The sequence below is a fragment of the Mauremys reevesii genome, linkage group 15, assembly GCF_016161935.1.
Source record: "Mauremys reevesii isolate NIE-2019 linkage group 15, ASM1616193v1, whole genome shotgun sequence".
NCBI classification, from domain to species: domain Eukaryota; kingdom Metazoa; phylum Chordata; order Testudines; family Geoemydidae; genus Mauremys; species Mauremys reevesii.
Genome location: NC_052637.1, coordinates 43237271 through 43257535, shown reverse-complemented (window position 1 = coordinate 43257535; position 20265 = coordinate 43237271). Strand labels below are relative to the sequence as shown.

The 20265-nt window shown below is 47.7% G+C and overlaps 1 protein-coding gene across 8 annotated transcripts in view; it reads right to left on the bottom strand.

The window, feature by feature from the left end:
* Positions 1 to 678: 678 nt before the first annotated feature.
* The window catches only part of TBC1D16 (TBC1 domain family member 16), a 42716-nt gene continuing 23129 nt past the window's right edge, over positions 679 to 20265 (bottom strand). For 6 of the 8 annotated variants that reach the window (XM_039501957.1, XM_039501962.1, XM_039501958.1 and 3 more), the window contains 9 exons: positions 10197 to 10394; positions 9207 to 9354; positions 7810 to 7977; positions 7002 to 7150; positions 6448 to 6582; positions 5118 to 5304; positions 3685 to 3864; positions 2325 to 2471; positions 1217 to 1462 (listed from right to left, as the gene is read on the bottom strand). In XM_039501957.1, coding sequence (XP_039357891.1) covers positions 1217 to 1462; positions 2325 to 2471; positions 3685 to 3864; positions 5118 to 5304; positions 6448 to 6582; positions 7002 to 7150; positions 7810 to 7977; positions 9207 to 9354; positions 10197 to 10394 — 1558 coding nt within the window. Of the gene's footprint in view, positions 1463 to 2324; positions 2472 to 3684; positions 3865 to 5117; positions 5305 to 6447; positions 6583 to 7001; positions 7151 to 7809; positions 7978 to 9206; positions 9355 to 10196; positions 10395 to 20265 lie in introns of all 8 variants that reach the window. The other 2 variants (XM_039501963.1, XM_039501964.1) reach the window with 2 other exon arrangements.

The following is a 20265-nucleotide window of genomic DNA, read 5'->3' as shown; positions in this document are numbered from 1 at the left end:
ATTTCTACAGAGGCCACATTGTAACCCCCAGTACGTACTTTTGGAAGTCCAGTGGATTTGCTAAGGACCTCCCAGGTGCCCCGCTCCATCCCAGTATCTCCAGCTGACACACAGATTTTGGAGAGTGGGACTGGAGAAACTTGCTCCCCACTCAAAAACTGAATTGAAAACTGGCGGCAGAGACGGATCTGAGCACAGGCGGCTGCACTGCGGTTTGTTTCACATTTCACTCTGAAGAAACAGAGTATCTCACGTGCACCAGCTGGTGTGCAAACCGCCCACCTAGAGAGGGTGTTGCAGCCCACAGTGACGACCGGGATATGGACATAAAACACTTGGGGGGCTCAGAAGTACATCAGCCCACCTGGAAACCTGCAGATACCTGGGGCCAGACACATTGGAAACAGATGTTTAAAAAACAATGTCTCTAGTCTGCAACTATCAGAACGAGGAAGAAGTTTTGCTGAAGAATGTGATGGACAAGGAAGTGAACCCTTGGAAAGATGACTGTGACATACTCAGAATATGGACAAACAGTGCTTGCAAGACCTACAGCAGTGCGGATTCAGGACAGATGGAAGATCACTCAAGTTTGCCTTTGCATACTCTATAAAAGAAAGATCTCTGGGTGACTGGTCCCACAACACTGACCAATGAAATGCCTACCCCACGATCCCAAAAGTTTGCAATTTTATTTTTTGGCAGATATATTCAAAGTGATCATCATGGATTTAAACAGAAGCCACTGAGTTGTGCGTTTTGGTTGAAGCAAAGTATGTATGTTCAGGATGGAGGGATGTCCGGGTGAGGTCTCACCAGGGCTCTGCTCTTGCTACTCTTCCCACAAATGTTGCTGGTTGCACTCGGTTCTCTCTAGCATTCTGGTTTCCTAGCAGTGAGTGAGAAAGTTCTTGGCTGCTAGTGATTCTGATCCAATGGGCAGAGCCTTGGGAATCTATAAATACTTCACATTCTGCACATAAAACCAAACCCAACAAAGAGACACACAGACACTGTTCCTGGTTTAAGTTTCATTTGGGTTCCAGGACTCAGTGCAATGGAATTTGCTTCCTGTTGTGAAGTATCTCCATTCTCCTCCCATCTGCCTTCTCAGGAGTCTTGATCAACTTCCACTTCATTTTTTCTTTCAATGTACTCAACCTCGCCTTTCCAACCGAGCCCATTTCTCCCGCTGCCACACCACCTTCAGCGGGAGCTATTTGCGGAAAGTGAAGACCTCCCGTGTTTTCAGTCCCCTCTTGCCTTCAGTTCCTGGTTTGGGAGAAGGCACTTCCACCATCCCCCCGTAAGGGCAGCTCTCAGATTCAGGGTGGTGTCCAGAACACTCCACAGCAGGGATATAGCCACTGTCCCACATGCCAGTCCCACACAGCTTACACAGGTCATGCAGGCTACAGGGGATCCGGGGTAACAGGCGAAACTGATAAAGCAAACTCCTAGCCTGGCATGGGAGAGAAGAAGGATATAACCCGTTAGAAATACAGCCAGAGCTTGGGCTGCCCAATGGCCCATCCTGTGTAACACTCACATAAAGCTACACTGGAAGTGTTAAGTATTTTCAAGATCTACAATAACCCGGCCATGAGAGGAACACAAATCCTAGGCTCATGCATGAAAGCTAAATGAGGCTTAGGGAGAGTTTCCAGCCTGGGAATTCAGGATTTGTCAGCAGCACCAGGCTCCTGGCCCCGGATGCTGAAATATTGTCATTAACCACAGAACTGCAGTGCCAAGACTCCCTCATACTGCCTGCCACCCTGCCTCAGCCCTGCGGGGAAGGATGCTAAGGTAAGAAGGAACTTCAGACTCCCCAGCTTATTTACTCCCCAACCTTTCTGCTGAAGCTGCCAACAGCGGGGGGGAGGAGGAGGAGGGTAATTAGTCCCAATTGTGTTGCTGTTTACTGATCACTAGGAACTGCCCTGACCCCATTCTCCCTGCCTCCACCCATCAGTGTCATGTGATCTGCAGTCACTCCTGGACTGGGAGCCAGGACACCAAGATGAGCAGCAGGGCCCCCATTTCTACCCCCTTGAGTTTGTGTTAATTACGCTCTCTTGTACAGGGCTGGTGCCTCGCAGACCCCCTGAAACGATCACTGGCCTCCCAAACAAGTGCAGCCTAAGGATGGACTCCAAGCTAACCCCACCATCCCACCCTCAACATCTGCAAGTACTGCAGGGCGAGCGAGTGGAAGGACATTAGGGAACAGGAGAGAGCTGTAGTGTTAACCCCTGGTGCTCCCAAAAGGCTGGCGTCTCTGTGGCTGCTGGTTCAGCTGACGTCAGCACGTTGGCATTTACCTTCCTGAGTACAAGTTCCCCATTCATGTGCATGGCCAGGTTACCGAAATGCAGCAGCATCTGGTCAGTGGCCAGCTGCTGCTCAATGACGTCATCGCCGTAAATCACCACGATGGCCACACAGATAAAGAGGTGGAAATAGTCCGTCTGCGAGGAGAAAGCAGGAGTTAGGGATTACAGGAGAGGAAAGCAGAGGACTGGCTAGACTACAGCTCCCGCCAGCTCCACACGGAGAGATGCCTCTTTCTCAAAGGAGCATCGTTTGCTCTCATGCTTGCTCCAGTTCCGGCTGGGGCACATCCAAATGGGGGAGCAGTCGGAGGATCCTGCACTGTAACTGAGTCACTCACGTCTGCTACCTTCAAAGGACAGAGGCGAAGTTTGGACCACGCTTTGTAGAAGTGCCCAGCTGGACATACCATCCAGGGGCCTGATCGTCAGAGGAGGGGTGCTCTGCCCCTTCTGATGAGTCAGGCCCCTTTGCAGTGTCTCGAGTTAAGCACCTGGAAGCTCAGGCATCCAAAATCACTAGTCGTTTGTACAAGTTTGGGCCTTAATGCTCACTTATTTTCTGCACAGAGGGAAGGAGGAAGAATACAACACGGACCACTGAGAGGTAATACAGGGGTGACAGTCACATGACTGCACCAGCCAACCGGCACCCAACAAGCCCCACAGTCCTGATGCTAGGAGTGAGTCGTGTGGAGTTGTCACCACTCTGTCACCGCTTGCCTGGCGAGTTCTCTTCCAGACGGCACGTGACAGTCCAGGAGGGCAGATACTCCCCTAACCCCCCCTCCCTCTCACATGCACGCCCTGCCCCTCCCCCCGGCAAGTAAATACAGTCATGCAGCCTGCTGAAGAAACCAGTCCAGCTGTCAGTGTCCTCGCTCCCAGGACAGGGACAGAGAGGAGCTCAGTTTCATGCTCTCCCTGCCACTTGGTCCTCTGGCTAGTCTTGCAGGAAGCCAGGAACCAGGCTTTGCAAGTCCTCAGAGCCGCAATTCAGGACTGCAGCTGAACTTTCAGTGAAGCAGCGACCCTTCAAACGGATCAGTTGTGACAGCAGCAGGACCAGCCCACGAACAGAGTAATGAGCCAATCAGGCTGCAATCTGCATTAATTTAAGTTACTTTTGAGGCAAGCGGCAGGGGCGCAACCCCACAGATTGTCAGGACTGGAAAATCATGCTTGAAGTGTGTCACAGTCAGAAGGGGGACGGGGAGTGGAAGGGAGGCTGGATACCTGCAGCCACACCTCCACTGGCTCCTTTTCTGCACAGCGTCTAGCACGCCAGCAGTACTCAGCAAAGGGACCACTCCTGCCCATTATGTCCTGCCCCCATCCTCTGTGCTCTAACCTGATAGTGAGCCCAGCATGCTTCCCACATGCGCAAAGCCTCAGCATCCGGAAACTCGCGTTTAAAACAGAGGAGCATCCACCGATGACAGAAAAGCATCTGCAAGCCATCCTCCCCCAGGGAGACGAGGTGCTGATAGAAGCGCAGGTGCATGAGACGCAACAGCTCTCTTAGGTACATCTGAAAACACATGTTGTCACTCAGCGGAGCCACCACCTCACGGGCCTGGACACTCCCTGGCACCCCCACCCCGTGAGCACAGCAGCAGCTTGCGCCTTCCCACTGGAGTCACTGGAACCGGGCCCCATCCTTTCCCCTCCACGTTTGCTGTTACAGGCCAGACTTGCTTATGCTGTCAGTGGAGTCAGGGCCCTGAGGCCACTGTGGAAGTTTAGGAAGGAAGAGCAGAGAGAGAAGAAAATCTCCATGACAGGTTTTATCTTAAGGTATCTTTATCATTATCTTAATGATGCTAATGAAAAGGAAGCCTGGGAGCTGGGCTGAGGCAGGGACCTTGGAGCTGGAAACCCAGGAAGGAGGGGCTGGTTTTGGCAGCTTCTTTTAGCTGAGACTAAATGCTGAGAAAGTTACTTTGCAAAATTAACCCATTCAGCATGTTAGCGAAGCCTGGAGCTTCAGTAACAAGTCACATGTCCCCAGTAACTTTCAGAGAAGTTTGGCACAGTGAGATGGAAGTTGAATGGTGCCATGGTGACCAGGACGTCACTCCTTGGGTTTGGGAGAGAAATGGTGGGACTGCCCAGGATGCTAACCAGAAAGGATTCAGCATTCCCTCTGCAGTCAGAGGTGTCCGGAGGCTCTCGTTCTCAAAATGAACCATTATATAGATTAGGCCCAACATCTAGATTTTTGTAAAATAAAATAATAATAAAAATAAAAAAGGTTTTTATACAACCTTCAAGTTAAAAGAAATGTTTTCCTGGCAGATTTAAAACAAGTTGCCAGTGAGAAAGTTTGCAATTTGCACTGAATCTTTCTTCTGCCATGTTTGAAACCTGAATGCTGCAGAATTATGCTACCATCCCGGAACCAGGAAGTGAAGCTGACTGGTGGGTTTCCATTGTCCAAGCTGAGTGAAGTGCAAAGTGTAAGCGACCAGTAGCCCCACAGCAGAGTATGTTAGAGTGTAAAAGATAAATTAAGAACCATTTATGGTTTACAGGGAATCTGGGATTTTAAAACTGTTTTTTAGCTGACAACGTCCTGTTAATAGTTGCCACTAACTCAGCTCAGTTCACCCAGGGTGCCTGTTACCCTCTGTGCATTTACTCTCCCTGGAATATAGCTTGGCATGCTGGGAGCCACAGTAGCTGCCTAGCTAATGGGCTTTGTGTATTTGTTTTATGGTATTTTTTGAGGCGGCTCGGAGGACGTTCAGGAAGGGAACAAAGAGCCCACTGCTCAGAGCTCACCAGTTGTTTCTCCATATCTTCATCCCGGGGAGAACTGATGAAGATAGTGTTCTGCATCAAACCCACGAAGCACCAGAAAGTGTCTGACTCATCCAGGACCTCTGCCAGAATGGGGGCAACCAGGTCGGACATCCCCTGGGAGTAGCCAATGGTAGGGTTATACACTGCATAGTTCAGCAAGATTCTCCTAGAGGAGACATTCAATAGGAAAGGGTGAGATCCAGGGGGTGCCAGTCACAGCTGACCTCCGTCACCCTCCCCTATCTACCCCCCACCCCACAAATGGAGTCAGACAAGATATAAAAGATCAATGAATCTCTTGCCGTTTAAGGACACAACTGGAATCTGGAAAACAAGTGACCTTAGCAGCGCTAGAAGACATGGCATCCCATACAGACGCATCTAATGGTGTCCGGGGGGGTGCTATTCTAGTGAAAGCACCATGTCTAGGGCACAGACCTAGGGGATTAGGTTATCTTGGGCTGGTTCAGAAGAGGTCTCTGGTTAGCGGACAGGGATTCTGAATGGCACACAGTAATCGGAGATCAGAAATGACCCCCATTTCCCAAGCTGGGGGCTGGTGACATTAGAAAGGCGGAACAGAGGAGAGGTGCATTCAGGATGGGGAAAGCAACATGAAGTGGCTCAGCTGTGAAAGCACTCCTGGCCTGGCTCCGAGAAAACTCCAGCAGACAGAGACCCCTTGCCCCACGCAGCTGTGGGGTGACAGAGACTGGGAGTACATGAGAGCATACGTGTGGAGCAACAATGTGTGAGAGAGGTGGTCAGAACAGGAGCTGAAGTGGTAAAGAACAGAGGAACCCGGGGGGCAAGGGTGCCCCCATGCCCATCTGCGATGCTCAGTTCCACTGTGTTCAGGGGTGGCATACACAGGGCCACATGCCCATGCTCAGGTACTAGAGTGCTCGGCCTTCCACCTTGTCAGTGAGAAGCTGGGCACTGCACACAACCTGCCACCCACAAAAATCCAATCTCCTGTCACACTCCAGCAGCAGCAACTCAATTCCCAGGCTGCCTTCACCTTTCAGCTCCCACCTCTTGGTTTCTCTGTCCAAATGACAGAGAAACCAAGAAAGCCAGAAAGAGGTGGGGAGGGGAGGGGAAGCAGGGACGGGGCCGAATGGGGCCCCATGTGCATTACTGGAGGTAGGTTGCCCTACGCATGATATCCCTTAGCACTCCCAAGGCAGGTGCTTCGAAGCTGCTCCCCCTAGGCTACTGAGCTCCTTACAGAGTTTTCCCTATATTCAGTAGGATTCCTTGCTTAGAGTGCTGGGGAAAGATATTGTCCAGCTTAAAGCAGCATCACCTCATGGTTTCCACATTTGGGTTGTCCTCGCCGCGGAAGAACTGGTTGCTGCGGTCAGTCCTCACCACGTCTTTGTCAACCGTGAACTGCACATTACACCAAAACTCTTTGTGTTCATCTGGAGTCATCGAAAGCCTGAAAATTAAGCAGCGACTGAGTGCACCGGACAGCCACAAGTGAACAAGGAACGAAGGGCCCAATCTGGAAAGACTCTGGGCATTACATTGGGGGCAGAGACCAGACCCTCCCTCTCCAGACATCTCTCACCACTGCCAAGTCTGCCTGGAGCAGCTGCTCATCTGAGCAATGCCCAGGCAATTACAACTGCCACTTTGGGCAAGCTTGTGTCAAAGAATTCGAATGACCTGACACAAACGAGATGGCACCAGCTCCATGTGCTCAGAAAGTGAACCATGGCAGAGAAGTTCCCTTTACCCATCACTCTTAGTCATGCCTCCCTAGCAGGGCAGGGATGTCATTCAGTATTGGTACATTTTTTATCAGGATCAGAGAGATGAGATGAGGAGAGTAAGGTGGGGCCTCTCCCTGGTCACCTCTTCTGCTGGATCTCAAAGTATTCCCTCCTCTTCTGAACCCTCAGCGCCTCCCTCTCCTCCGACGTGGACTCGTGGCTGTAGTACCGCAGCATGAAGGGCCAGACCTCACCTCGGATAGACACATCAATCCCGCCAAAGAAAATGGCCTGGAGGAAGGTGCAAAAGTGGCAACAAATACACTTTTTAGATTTCCAAATACTGCGTCGAGAAACCACCAGCCCTCGCACTGAGGAGAGAGCAGCAAAGCTGCCAGACAAGTGATGCCTTGATTCAAACTCCTGCAATTTGCACATGTTTAGAGGGAAAGCATTGGCCTTCTATTCCCATACGAGACACAAATCGGGCTCATTTCAATGTCAATACCCCACCCCTGGAGCAGCTCTACGATTAACGTGTCGCTCTCATGTCATGGCTTAATCCCCAATCCTGGAGATACTGCATTTCTCTGCACACTTTTCTCTAAGGAGTTGGACACAGTACTCCCCCAAACCCTTTACACAGGGGCCTTGATTGCTCTCTTTGGTTTGTTCACACTGCATTGTACAAGCATGTCTGGGATTGGACACTAGTCCACTTATTCCAGCAGGCAGAAGGCAGAGGCAGGACAGCAAACCCCCTCTGCTCAGAAAGATGTTCCATTATTTTGCCTCAAGCTGACCTGATTGCAGTCCCAGCGAGATCTCCAACCAAGCACCATAAATAATAGTCTCATAGTATAAAGACAACCAGCGCCTGCCACAGCACGAAGCAAACTGCTTCAGCTTCTACCTGGGCCTTTTCCTCGAAGAAAAGAGCAAGCCCCCACCTTGCGCAGCTTGTACTCCTCTTCCACCTGTCCAGATTCATTCAGGTGATTGAGCCAGGCAGTGACATCGAGACGCTTGTACGTGTTCTCCTCTGGATGTGTCTCGGAGGACGGCAGCTTGGGGCGGCGGATTGAGAACTGCATGCATGTCTTCTCATCAGTAAGCTGCTGAATGGGAGACAGAACAGCAGCAAAGATCCTAAACCAACTGCTTTTAAAGCAGGAGACCCAGTTAGCACAGCTCCCTTAGGATCAAGAGCCAAGGCCCAACGTTCAGGAGGGAGGGGAAGGTTTCTGTAGAACACCAGCCATTAAAACAGCAAGAGTAATTGGAGCCATTAAAAATCAGAGCGCCACAAAACAGCTTCCCTTAGAAAATCAGTTTCTTTCCACTCCTCCCCCAACCATATCCCGAATTAATGCTGCTTACAGCAAAACTTCACTCTGCCAGGAATGGCTGCGATAAATTACATATGATTGGCCAGACAAAGGACTGCTGTTAGGCAAGCCAGAGCTGCACTGCCAGGCTCTCGCTAAGGGCACTCATGATCCCAGTGCGAAACTGCAGCTGACATTTAATTTAAAAATCAAAGGTTGCTCACTGCAAAAGTGAGCCCATGCTACTGTAATAAGGAAAGCAGCAGGGGGCTCAGTGAGAAGGAAGGAATTTAAAAATCACTTTCTAATAAGCACATACACTATCTTAAACGGATAATTAAAGAGCTCTTATCACATTTGTATGTAGATTGAGCAAAATATGGCAAGGTGACTTGTCAAAACATTATTTTCAAATTCAGCGTGCCAGGCTTCACAAAATGGATGGGAGATGCACGAACTGCCGATCGAATACTGCTGATTTCTCAGCCATCTAGCGGCCTAACACCACCAGCCCCTCTAGCTATGGCCTCTAGCAAAGCAGACACCTAAGCAAGCCTTTTGGATAATCATTCCCCCTCTCCACAGGAGTAGCAGGAATGTGAGAGAACAGACAGGTGCATCAGAGAGTGGCCATTTGGTCTGCACTTTTTAAATAATAAATAATAATTGAGATATACCTATCTCATAGAACTGGAAGGGACTCCGAAAGGTCATCAAGTCCAGCCCCTGCCTTCACTAGCAGGACCAAGTACTGATTTTGCCCCAGATCCCTAAGTGGCCCCCTCAAGGACTGAACTCATAACCCTGGGTTTAGCAGGCCAGTGCTCAAACCACTGAGCTATCCCTCCCCCTTTCATCTCCTAAAATTGTCCAAGTACGCCAGAAAACAACAATGGGTTTGTTGCATTAATACACCACTTTAATCTGCCCTAGCCCACCCCTGCCTGAAAATGGAGGTCTCACAGATAGACCCTCCATCTTTTGGGACATCTCTGCCTCACTAGGCTTTGCTCAGTTACCTGGTCTTTGAGATGGGTCTCCGTGCAGTATTTCCATTGCTGAAACACCTCAGACAGTTTATCCAGGCCACCATGGTGAAAGTGGAAGATCTTGTATTGACTCTCCCTGCTAGCAACAACCAACTGCCCACTGGTGCATGCCTCATCGCTGAAGGGCAATCAAAGGGGGGAGAACAATGCACATTTAAGAGCTGGTTTTATGCCCATGGAGAACTTGGGGTGAGGGTGGACAGCAGGCTAGACTAGAAAACAACACAGAGAAATGAGAGAGAAGAACAAACACACCCAGTTGCCTCTTGCTGACGGAGGCACAATGTTTCTGCAGCATAGGGAATGAGGTTTCATGTGGCCCCAGTGACAGCAGGGGATGTTCTGTGCCGTCGCCCCTTAAAGAGTGACTCTGTCTACACGCGGTAGCATTGCTCCCAACCCTTCCTGTTCCAGTTCAAAACACTTTGACTACATAAAGGAACTAAATTCCTGCCAGGTGCTAGGGGACAGAACCCAGTCTAGCAACACTCGGATAGTATGCACAGAGCTGGTTCCTAGGGATGGGGGAACTCTTGCAAATGACACCCTTTGAGGGTCCAACACAAAGGGCTTGGGGAGAGGAAAGCCATGTAGAAGAGGGAAGGGAAGTGAGAGCACAGAGGAGATGCGGGAGGGGAGGTGCTGAAGAGACAGCTGTTCCCTCACTCTCAAGCTATTCTTGATCTTCTGTAGACAGGTACGACCAGCACTGGGCACCTTCAAAGATTTCCTAAAGGGCCAGAAAGGATTCTGCATGGAGGGAAGCTAGTTCAGCAGGCTGCCACTTGGATTCAGATGGAGAACACTGCTGGAGAAAGACTCCAGAAGAAACTTTCTGAAACAATTGGTCTCCAGACAACCTAGCTCCCACTACCCTGACAAGTCACACACACACACACGTGTCACTGTGACGGGCGGAGGCAACAACAAGGATAGAAGATCTAGAACTACATTTCTTACCTAAAGAAAAGGCGAAGGGACCTCATTTGTCCAAGGTCCACTCTGAAGACCCCACAGATCTGCTCTAGGGCAAACACCTTCTGCTGTTCATCCCATCTGGTGTTCTGAGCTTGCCTGTTATTCTCCTGGAATTGGGCACTGGTGTCAAGGCTGGAAGTGGAGCTGTTTGAGCAGGTCATGTGATTGTCACATGTCTCCCTACACAACAGAGAGGATGTTAACCAGAGATCTAAGTTCTGCAATCACTTGACAGTAACTTCAGTCTCTCCTGGCACACAACTTGCTTTTGCTAACAGAGCTACGAAGTGAGAACACTATGCAGTTCTGAGAAATCACTAAGTGTTACTCCAAACAGAATGGATTTTAAAATGCATCATCCAGAAGACCACTCCCAGGAGAGCCACCCTACTTACAGCCAGCACTCAAAGAGCATGTAGGCTTTGGAAGATGGTGGAGACTGTCCATGTCTCCCAGGAATACAGCAGTATTGAATGGCAAAATTAAGATAGAGGCTTAACCTTTTGAGCTGGAGGCAGTTCAAACCCCTCGGAGGGAAACCCTGCCCGTTCTCTGCGGAGAAGCAGATGTCTATCGTAGCATGATAGGGGCAGTTTGTAGAGCCAATCCAGGGGCACTTTTCGCCCCTCCCCACCATGTGTCATGGAACTCAGATCTGCAAGCGCCCCTCATACCACTGTGCATGGCGGCTGATGGCTCCCCTGTTTTTCCATCCCGGGTAACAGGGGCACAGATGCTTGGCAGGCAACTGCAGCAGCTGCACTAGCATAGAGTGGATAAGGGATGAGGGGGAAGGACATTTTGCCCCACAGCCCTAGAGAATTCCTCAGTGTCCAGCTGCTCAGGGCCCTGACTGGGACAGGATCTGTGGGCACACTGAGAAGGCATCACTGACTGGAGACCTCATTTGTTATGTTTTCTCTGTAGCCAGAATGATGAAGGAAAATAAAAGTAACAAATGCATACAAGTCTGGGGCAGTGATGTACAAGGGGCCCCCCAAGCCTAGTTTCATGCATGCAGACTTTGGAAAATGGTTTCCACATCCATGCTTGAATCTTTGGCTAGTGAAGTGGCTAGTGAAGCCCTTGAACCCAATACCTAGTGGAGAAAGCGAGTCACACTATGCTTTCTCACAAGCTAAGAGGCTAGCTGGGGCAACAATATATTTGGCCTAAAGGATAGCCTGGGTTTAGATTAACTATCCCCCACCCCCAACCAAGCCCAGCCCCAAAGAAAAACATCACTGCTCTGGGAATTAAGTGAATCTGAAGCTGTGACCCCTTGGCTCTTAAAAAGGCCAATACATCTGAACAGTCTTTGAGGGAGCCCTGAATGGGTTCCACTGTGAAATCATGGTTTGCAAAACAAGGCAAGTGGCAGGTATAAAGCCAGCCCCCTGCCATGCCACTTAATGCAATGTTTTCTAATCCGCTTATCTAACAATGTAGGCGCTGAACGCTGAAAAAATCACACACTCAGCATGCCTCTGCAGTACATCCCATCAGTCAGCTTCCCAAGCTCAGCTCCACTGCTCCTTACACAGGGGCCATCAGACAACCAACCACCAATGGTTCAGGTCGCTGCATTCCAATGCACAGGTCTTTGGACATCTCAGTTAGTTGTGGGTTAAATTTTGAACAGAGTCCTAATGAGCAGCCTGGTTCAACTGTATGGCTCGAAACCTCAGTGCCCACACACGGGAAATAAATCCACAGCTTCTTCGCTCGTCTTGTATTTAAATAAGGCTACAGAATAAAACCTGTTCTATCTTAGCCAGACAAGTGAGCTTTCCTACTTAGTTCATGTATGTTCTGCAGCTCAATACTCTTGGAGAGAGGGTTCCAAACAAAAGTAACATCTGTCCCAATCTGGGGTTTTGCAATCTTAGGACAAGACGCGGCAATATCATAATGTGAGCAGAGATAACATGTCTTCACTGAAGTAAATAGGACAAATGCACCAACCCTGAAAGAAGTCACTTTTCAGGAGCTAGCACTGTTCCTGAGAAAGGCATCTGGCTCCTTCCAGTGTTACCTTAAAAGTAGAGACAGTCACCTTTGCTGCAAGCAGCTTTCCCTGATTTAATAGTATTTGGTGTTATTTTATGTTATATATCTGTGGCATGGACTGCTTCCCAGAAACACAATACCACACATTAATGCAAAGAAGTCCTGGCATAAGGCACCCTGCACTGGAGTGCCTGCAACAAGCAGCTGGTGTTTATGAAGCAACTCAGTTAAAGCCACAGCTGATTACATAGGCTTTTCCTGGAAGAAATGAGACAAAGCAGTTTAAAAACTAAGCAGAGCTTACCATGTGGTCTGAAACCCTTGCAAAGATTAACTGGTCAGTAAGACAAGAAGATGGAACCTGCTACTATGAAGACACTTTCCAGTGTGGCTTTCTTATTGCAGAAGCAACAACCCCCAACATTCAAACCCATCGGTATCAAAGGATCAACGCTTAGTACTCCAATGCGGAGATGCAGCATTTACTATTCGTACTGGGCATCCCGTTTGCTCCTAAACTGGAGAAACGTCACAAGTCACATACAAAAAGCATGGCACTGCCAATTGCAGTTACCTGTACTATTCAAAACCTGCTGTGACAGAGATCCAATTAACTGCTCCCAAACTTAGCACCTGGAGACCTTCGTTGCAAATATAGCTATTGGCACCACCACATTTTCTGGCACTGTTTCTGAGAGACAGTGTTTACAAATAGCAATTAGTCACTGGTTTTTAGAAGGCATTTCAGCTGGAAACAACTTTGAACATGCAACCAACTTCAGTAAAGGAGACCTGAAGCAGAGAGCATGTGTGGATTTACCACCTCTGGACTACAAAAACGAAACGAGCAACAACTTAGAGCAGGGGTAGGCAACCTATGGCACGTGTGCTGAAGGCGGCACGCAAGCTGATTTTCAGTGGCACTTACATTGCCCAGGTCCTGGCCACCGGTCCGGGGGCTCTGCATTCTAATTTAATTTTAAATGAAGCTTCTTAGACATTTTAAAAACCTTATTTACTTTACATACAACAATAGTTTAGTTATATATTATAGACTTATAGAAAGAGACCTTCTAAAAAACATTAAAATGTATTACCAGCACGCAAAACCTTAAATTAGAGTGAATAAATGAAGACTCGGCACAGCACTTCGGAAAGGTTGCCGACCCCTGACTTAGAGCCTCAACATGCAGCAAAAGTGTGCAGTCAAGAGAGACTCTGAAATGTTTGTACTGTTTTAGAATACGAACTGTAATGAGGAGACATACTCACACACGGCCCCCTTCTACGAAGAGAGAACAGAGGAGCTGGGAAATGCACACATTAATAGACATGACAGGACAGATGAAGTACTGTATAAAAAATACCAAAAATATTCAACAACGATTCAGATTATACATGACTAGTAATTGAGAAAAAACAATTCCATGGTTTTTGTTTAGAAGCATAAATGCTGTCCCCTTTGTACATCCCAGTGATGAATGCATCTGAAAAGACGTCTCAGCTTTGTAACATAATTTTAACAGTGATCTAATGCTCAGACTGCTTTTTTCCTTTGCAGTGACTGAATATTAGAGGTACAGTAAGTGTTAGTTTAGCTTGGTTTTTGGGAGTCATCTATAACTACCCCACAAAAGCCATGGACGTCAGTAGAGAATTTCCAGATTTGTTAGGTATGAGCCTTGCACCAGACTGCCCTCTTCAAGAACAGCACAAGCAAGTAGCTGAAGAAACATTCCAGGGAGATACTAGCTTATAGGATCCAATAATTATAGAGAGACACTTGATTTGCAACACACTGCAGTCAAAACAAGTCACAACCAGCGCTATGGTCCCTGAGATGTAAGCGACTTGGAGAAAAACCAAACACTTTTGCAGCAGCATTCGCAAAACCTAGGAAACCCATTGGAACAGACACATTCGTGATTTCACTTAAGCTTCTTCTCCTTCCTTGAGTCTCTTTGCTCCTTTGCCTCAAAACAAGCCTCCTTCTTGTTAGTTAGAAATACCAGGTGGTGATGCACTGCCACAAGTATTTTCTCTTGAGTAATTAGTGATTAACTGCATACACATTCCACTCATTTCTGTGTCAAAAACCCTTACAGAGAGACTATGCAAGGCAACCACCCAGTCCAAAGCTATGCGTGAGCTAGTTTTGGGCACATGATGTCAGCAGAACATACCACTACTCACCGTCCTGTAAAACACTCAGACACCGACAGCACAGTGTGATAAAAAGACAGATTTATTTCTGTTGTGCTAACACCCGAAGTTCCTAACCAGGATCAGGGCCCCACTGTGCAAGGCCTTGCACAAACACACAGTTCATAAGCTCTTTGAGGCAGGGGCTAACTTGAAGGTGTAACAAGCGTAACAGAGAGGGAAGGGTGACAGAGGTTACAGTAATATGATTGTGTGGTTACAGAGGCTGACACAATGCTCCACTGGATTCCAATCTATTCTCTTGTTACGACCAGTCTCTGGATGGCTGGTTTCTTGTAGGTGTCCAACCCATCCCCACCCCTCTAGCCTGAAACTTTCCTTGTGGAGTGTCAGCTCCAAACATGAGGGGAGTATCATGACAGATGAGTGTCTGGTGGCAGGTCTGAGTAAAACCACCTCCACCAAGAGCCCCAATTCCCACCAAGGTGTCTGGTGGCTCTGTCTCCCGGCTCCCCTCTCCCTTCCCAGCCTGCTCTCTAGGTCCTTCTAATGAGGTGAAGAATCTCGTGGCAGTATCACTGGCTGCAGTGTCTATGGTACATATAGTTGCAAATCAGCCAGCTACTAGTAATAGCCCTACGACATCCTGAACCAACTTCCAAAGACTGGCTGTAGTAAGTAACTCTCAAGCCCAGGTAAAATGGGAACCCAAGAGCAATTTTTCTGATAAAACGTGTCTTTTATGAATGATACAGTGGCAAGTTGGTGAAAATCATTAATGAAATTATAAATGCAAGATATGCAGTGGGGACAGATTAGTAATCAGAAATGAAACAGACCTGACTTCATACTTTTGCTTGTTGGGAACAGTACTCAGAGGAAGGACTCCAGAACTCTGATGGGCACACTGTTCTGGGAATGCTAAAACAACTGTCACAAAACTCTCTCACTGAAACAGCGCCACAAGATGGTGTCTCCACAATTTTTTTAAAATTCATTCAGTCCTGCTTGGCAGGGAGTAGTAACTAGGTTAAAACCTGCACTAAGGTCATCCTTAGGCTGATAAGATCTGCAACAGATCCAAAAAGCTTTGCATAATCTTAAAACACTTGTGCAGATTCAGTTCACACTGATCTCTGCAAATGGTTAAAATATTTTATTTACTGCGATTTCTTAACTTTATGTCAAAATAAACATACATAGACACACAAGGACACGCATGTGGGGAAACAGCAGACTGTCAGTCTCTCACTCACTAGGTAAATCCGCATTGTCTTTGGTAGAGAGACTTCATAAGACATCACAGCAAAGTGCTCAAATGCCAACATGGATTTTCTGAAACCTTGTTCCATAAGCTTTCCATTGATCTGTTTGCTTTCGAAACATAAATTTCCCCACACTGAACTGCGCTAAATGCTATTTAGTAGCTAATTAACTTTCTGTGCTGGAAACCTCCTGTAATTGCACTTCTTTCACCTTTTTAGCCTGTGTCCTCGAGGGAGCTGAAGCTGTCCTATGGCATTTGTTCTGCTCAGGCCTAGCTTACAAGCGTAAGTTCTTTCCTGACAAGAGAGGCTGCCAATCACAGCTGCAGAGGTCATCAGAGACCAAGTTGGAGCACTACACTACTGACAAACGGGCTTTGCTTAGCGCAGCGTAAAGGGAAAATAAATGATTATGAAAAATAATTTTACCCATTGAAACTCAGTGCTAGGGAGTGGATTCAACAACACTTTAAAAAGCTGTGTTATTATTAACATGAGCTGTTTGTATTTTGACTTCATTGGCATCTGCTCCTCACTAAACAGGAAGAAAAATGGAGAATGATGCCTTGCAACTAGCACTTGTGTAAGTGGCGATCACTTCATCTGCAGACCACAGGAGAAGGCAGCAGCTTTTACAGTCTCCCTTCCCTTTCCTCTAGGCTAGGTCTACACTGGCAATTGAGCGACAAAAGGTTTGTCATTCAGAGGTGCTAAACCCTCCCTGACCCGCAAAGGACAATGGCAAGTGTCAGTGTGAACAGCGTGTTGTCGGCAGGAGCGCTCTCCTCTCCATGACACAAACGCCACTCGTTGGGGGTGGAAGTATTTTGTCAGCAAAAGTGCCAACAAACAGCGGCTACACTGCCTGACTTTTAGCGACACAGCCATGTAGTGTAGACAAAGCCTAGCAGTAAGATCAGGGATGGGGTTTTGCCTTAGTGTTAAACACCATGAACACAAGCATGACAGCATGTTAGTGCTGTGCAGCAAAAAGGACTAAAGGAAACCTGACTGTGCCACTCTGCCTTTTGATCAGCACAATATGTTTGTTCCTGAGGAGCAAAGATCAAACAGTTTGGTTTGGTCTAAGTGCATGTTTCTCTCCAGCAGCTTTTCCTCTCTGAACACCCAGAATGCCCAGAGCTTGGGAGAACACACATTGCAGCCAGTGCTTTCTCACCCAGAATCTTTTTATGTAAAAGCAAATCTGCAAGGCTGAGAAAGCAGCTCCCTCCACAGCAGTACAGGGGTGCTCCTTTCCTGCCCGAGCTCAATAGAAACAGTTGAGCAAGAGGGCTAACTACACTGGAGGCTTTGTTGCCTACTGATTCTTATCGTGATGAAATAGTAGTGACCTGGAGGGAAGCGGAGCGGTTTGGGCTGGCAATCAGGGCATTCTGAGACCAGCCGGGTGATCTTCAAGAGGGCTCCTAGCTACTATACAATAAACAAAAGGAAGGCAAAAATTGACAATTCTTGAGTTAATGGTTTTGAATTTAAATGGGAAGGAAAAGCCATCAGGAGTTTGTAGTGGATCCAATCAAATTGCAGAATTTATTATACACATACACACTCTTAAACACAAGTTATCTCTTCCAAAGATCAGACTGATAAACAGGTGAAGCCTGCTTAGGTAAAACCAAAGCAAAGACTTTCTCCATGGTGGGTAACAGCGGCAGGGCTAACAGTTTGATGCTTAGGAATAAAAAACACACAGTACCTGAAAAACCAAACATAACAAATCATTTATGCCATTCAGTGATGTAAACTTTACCTTTGTTTTAAAGGAAAGTATTTCAAAAGCTGAATGACAGATTTTGACAACATTTCATACAGAGCAGGGGCACCTCAGGCCAGGGCTTTAACTCATTCATAAATTAATCAAAATGTAACACAAAGTTCCTGAGATGGAAAAAGTGATTTCTCAGCAAAGCCCAAAGAAGAATGTTTACCTTTCAGCCCACAGCAGCCTGGAAAAGGGGAGTGTTCTTCGGATTTTATTTTTTTTTATATATCAATGGATTATTCTGGTGTTGGTTTTTTTCCACAGTTCCATCCAGGCAAAAATAAAACTGTCAACTAATTATGCTAATTACAAACAAGCCTTCAAAAACCCAGCCCCTTGAAAGTCCCGAAGATTATCTTTGTTCTTATATTCTTGGCTCCAAGCAATGAAATGGGAATTCAGAAGGACTTTCTACTGACAGACCAACTCTCCAGGCTCTATGCTGCTTGCTGCTACCCAGAAGTTAGCACAGCCAGCATCACCCAGAGAGAATCTTACTGCCATTACAAAACTATGTTAGAGACTTCCCAGGGGGAAAAGTTTCTCCGAGGTGGCAGAAAAAGGGCTGGGGGGAGAGAACAGCTGACTAAAAGGTTGCTGTGGAGGGCTATTGTAAGTGCTTAATATTGTTATTATTGCAAGGACTAGCCAAGGTGATAGCTACATAGATTCCTTTGCATACCACTGCAGCTGTACATTTAGAAAGAACCCTTGTTGTTCTGACTGAGGTAAAGCAATCCTCCCTCACAAGACAGAGGACCCGCAAGACCAGTTTATCTCCAGTCTGGATTAGGGTCTCTGGGTGTTACCATAACACAACTAACAAACAATCATAATGCCACCAATTACCTGGAAAAATTCATTTTATTGTAAGGCCTCTTACAACAAGCTGGTACAGCTGTCCTTTCCTCTAATCCCACCTAGCAGGCTCGGCTTCTCAAAGCACATCCTTGTGGGATCCAATAGCACCACATGGTTTCCCCTCCTCCTATGGGCAACTGCGAACATGGCCCCATTGGATCCCTCAAGGGGGTCCAATTTTGCTCCTTTTGCTGTCAAGCATGGATCTGCTTTATTAAGGGGTACTCTACACACAGTTTTTGTACTGCTCTATCAGTTTAGAAACAGATACAGTTAAAGTGGTGCAGTTCCCTAGTGTGGATGAAGTTATAGCAGTATGCAAGTGCTTATAACTTATTCTCATAATGACAATGTGGTTCTAAGCCAGTATAGTTATAGCAGCACAAAAGCTGTATGTAGACAAGCCTGAAGTTTCATTAGCTAAAGTGGGATACCACCTATGACTCCTACAGACTAGCTGTTTGTTGAAGAAAGCACCCATGGAGTGAATGGCTTGGAGTCCAGAAGAACTGCACATCTCCCTGAGCCTGTGAGAGGAAGTGGGAATGTTCTTGCTGTGTTCTTTGAATAATGAGTGGGGAGTATTGACCTGGGAAGGTTGCAGGGGAGTTTTGCTGGAACTGCCTTTGGGGAAGGGAGGATACCTGAGCATGTAACCTGAGAACCCAGGAGGGGGTTGGAGGCCAGGTAACACCTCTGCCCGGGAAACTGGACAAGGGACACAAAGGCTGGGGGAGGAGCCGGGGGGAGGCTGAGTGAGAGGCTGGAGGGAGTTTCAGTTTGGAGCTGGCTGGGAAATGGAGAGGGGTGCCCCGATGGGGCTTGGGCTTCCCAACGGGGCTGTGGCCTCCCTGGGGCCCCCAGATGGACCTAACTAAAGGGGGGTCCTGTTGTCTATACCGGCAAGAATTGTTTTGGACTGTGTTCCTGTCGCCTAAATAAACCTTCTGTTTTACTGGCTGGCTGAGAGTCACGGTGAATCACAGGTAGCCGGGGGTGCAGGAACTTGACTCCCCCACACTCTGTGACAGCCTGTTCAGATGTTTACAGGAAACCACCATCTCTTTTGCCCCCGGGCAATGCAGGAAAAGCAAAGCTCCTTAAGTGGTTCTCACTTCCTAGGATATGCCAAACATGTGGGAAAGGCACCTGTCGCTCAGAGAACATGGGGCTTTAGAACACAAATACTGGGACTCAACATTTCAGTTGTACTATGGAATTGAATAATTTGGTCATTTGTTCACGTAACGCTGTCTGGCCAAAGTGGCGGTTTCTACTCAGGACCGGAATAGCAGCAGGTGCCGCACATCAGACGTGAGGAGAAAGAGCTGCACTTTAAGACCAGTACACGATACTCATTCAAAATGCACCCTGGTACCTAAATGCATATCTAACACTTCTAAAAGCCAGGACCTTTAGATGTGTCATGTGTGTCCTCCCACTGTGCCTTACAGGAGAGAAAGGAAGCAAATTTTTTCCCCTTGTCCTTGATCTGAAGGCAGCCAGATGCTCCAGATCTCTCAGTCCTGGTTTCTCAGAAGGGGAAAGGTCAGAGGCCACGTCCCCCAAGATGTGGTTCTGCAGCAGCAGCACCATGCTAGGCACCTTACGCAAGGTTTTCTTTGATCCACCAAGAGATGGTGTGTGCAGGTGTCTTCCTGATGGAGAGGCAGGGCCAGCTTTCTGCATGAGTTTGAAGGTGGATGTGAGCAGCAGTGATGGTTACACAGACAGTGGGACATGACGTACCTCCAGCTGCTGAGAACAAAGGTAAGCAGCAGGCTGGAAAGTAGCTAAAACCTGGAGCCTAATTCTGACAGGCGCCTGCTTGGCCCCACTCTAGTGACACGCATCATTTTCTTGCTTCTCAAATGATCATTACTGGTTACATTTCCGTGTATGAGAAAAGCAGGCGTGGGGAGGAGCTGAGCAGATCCTCGTCCTCTGGGGCACGTCTTAGGCAGAA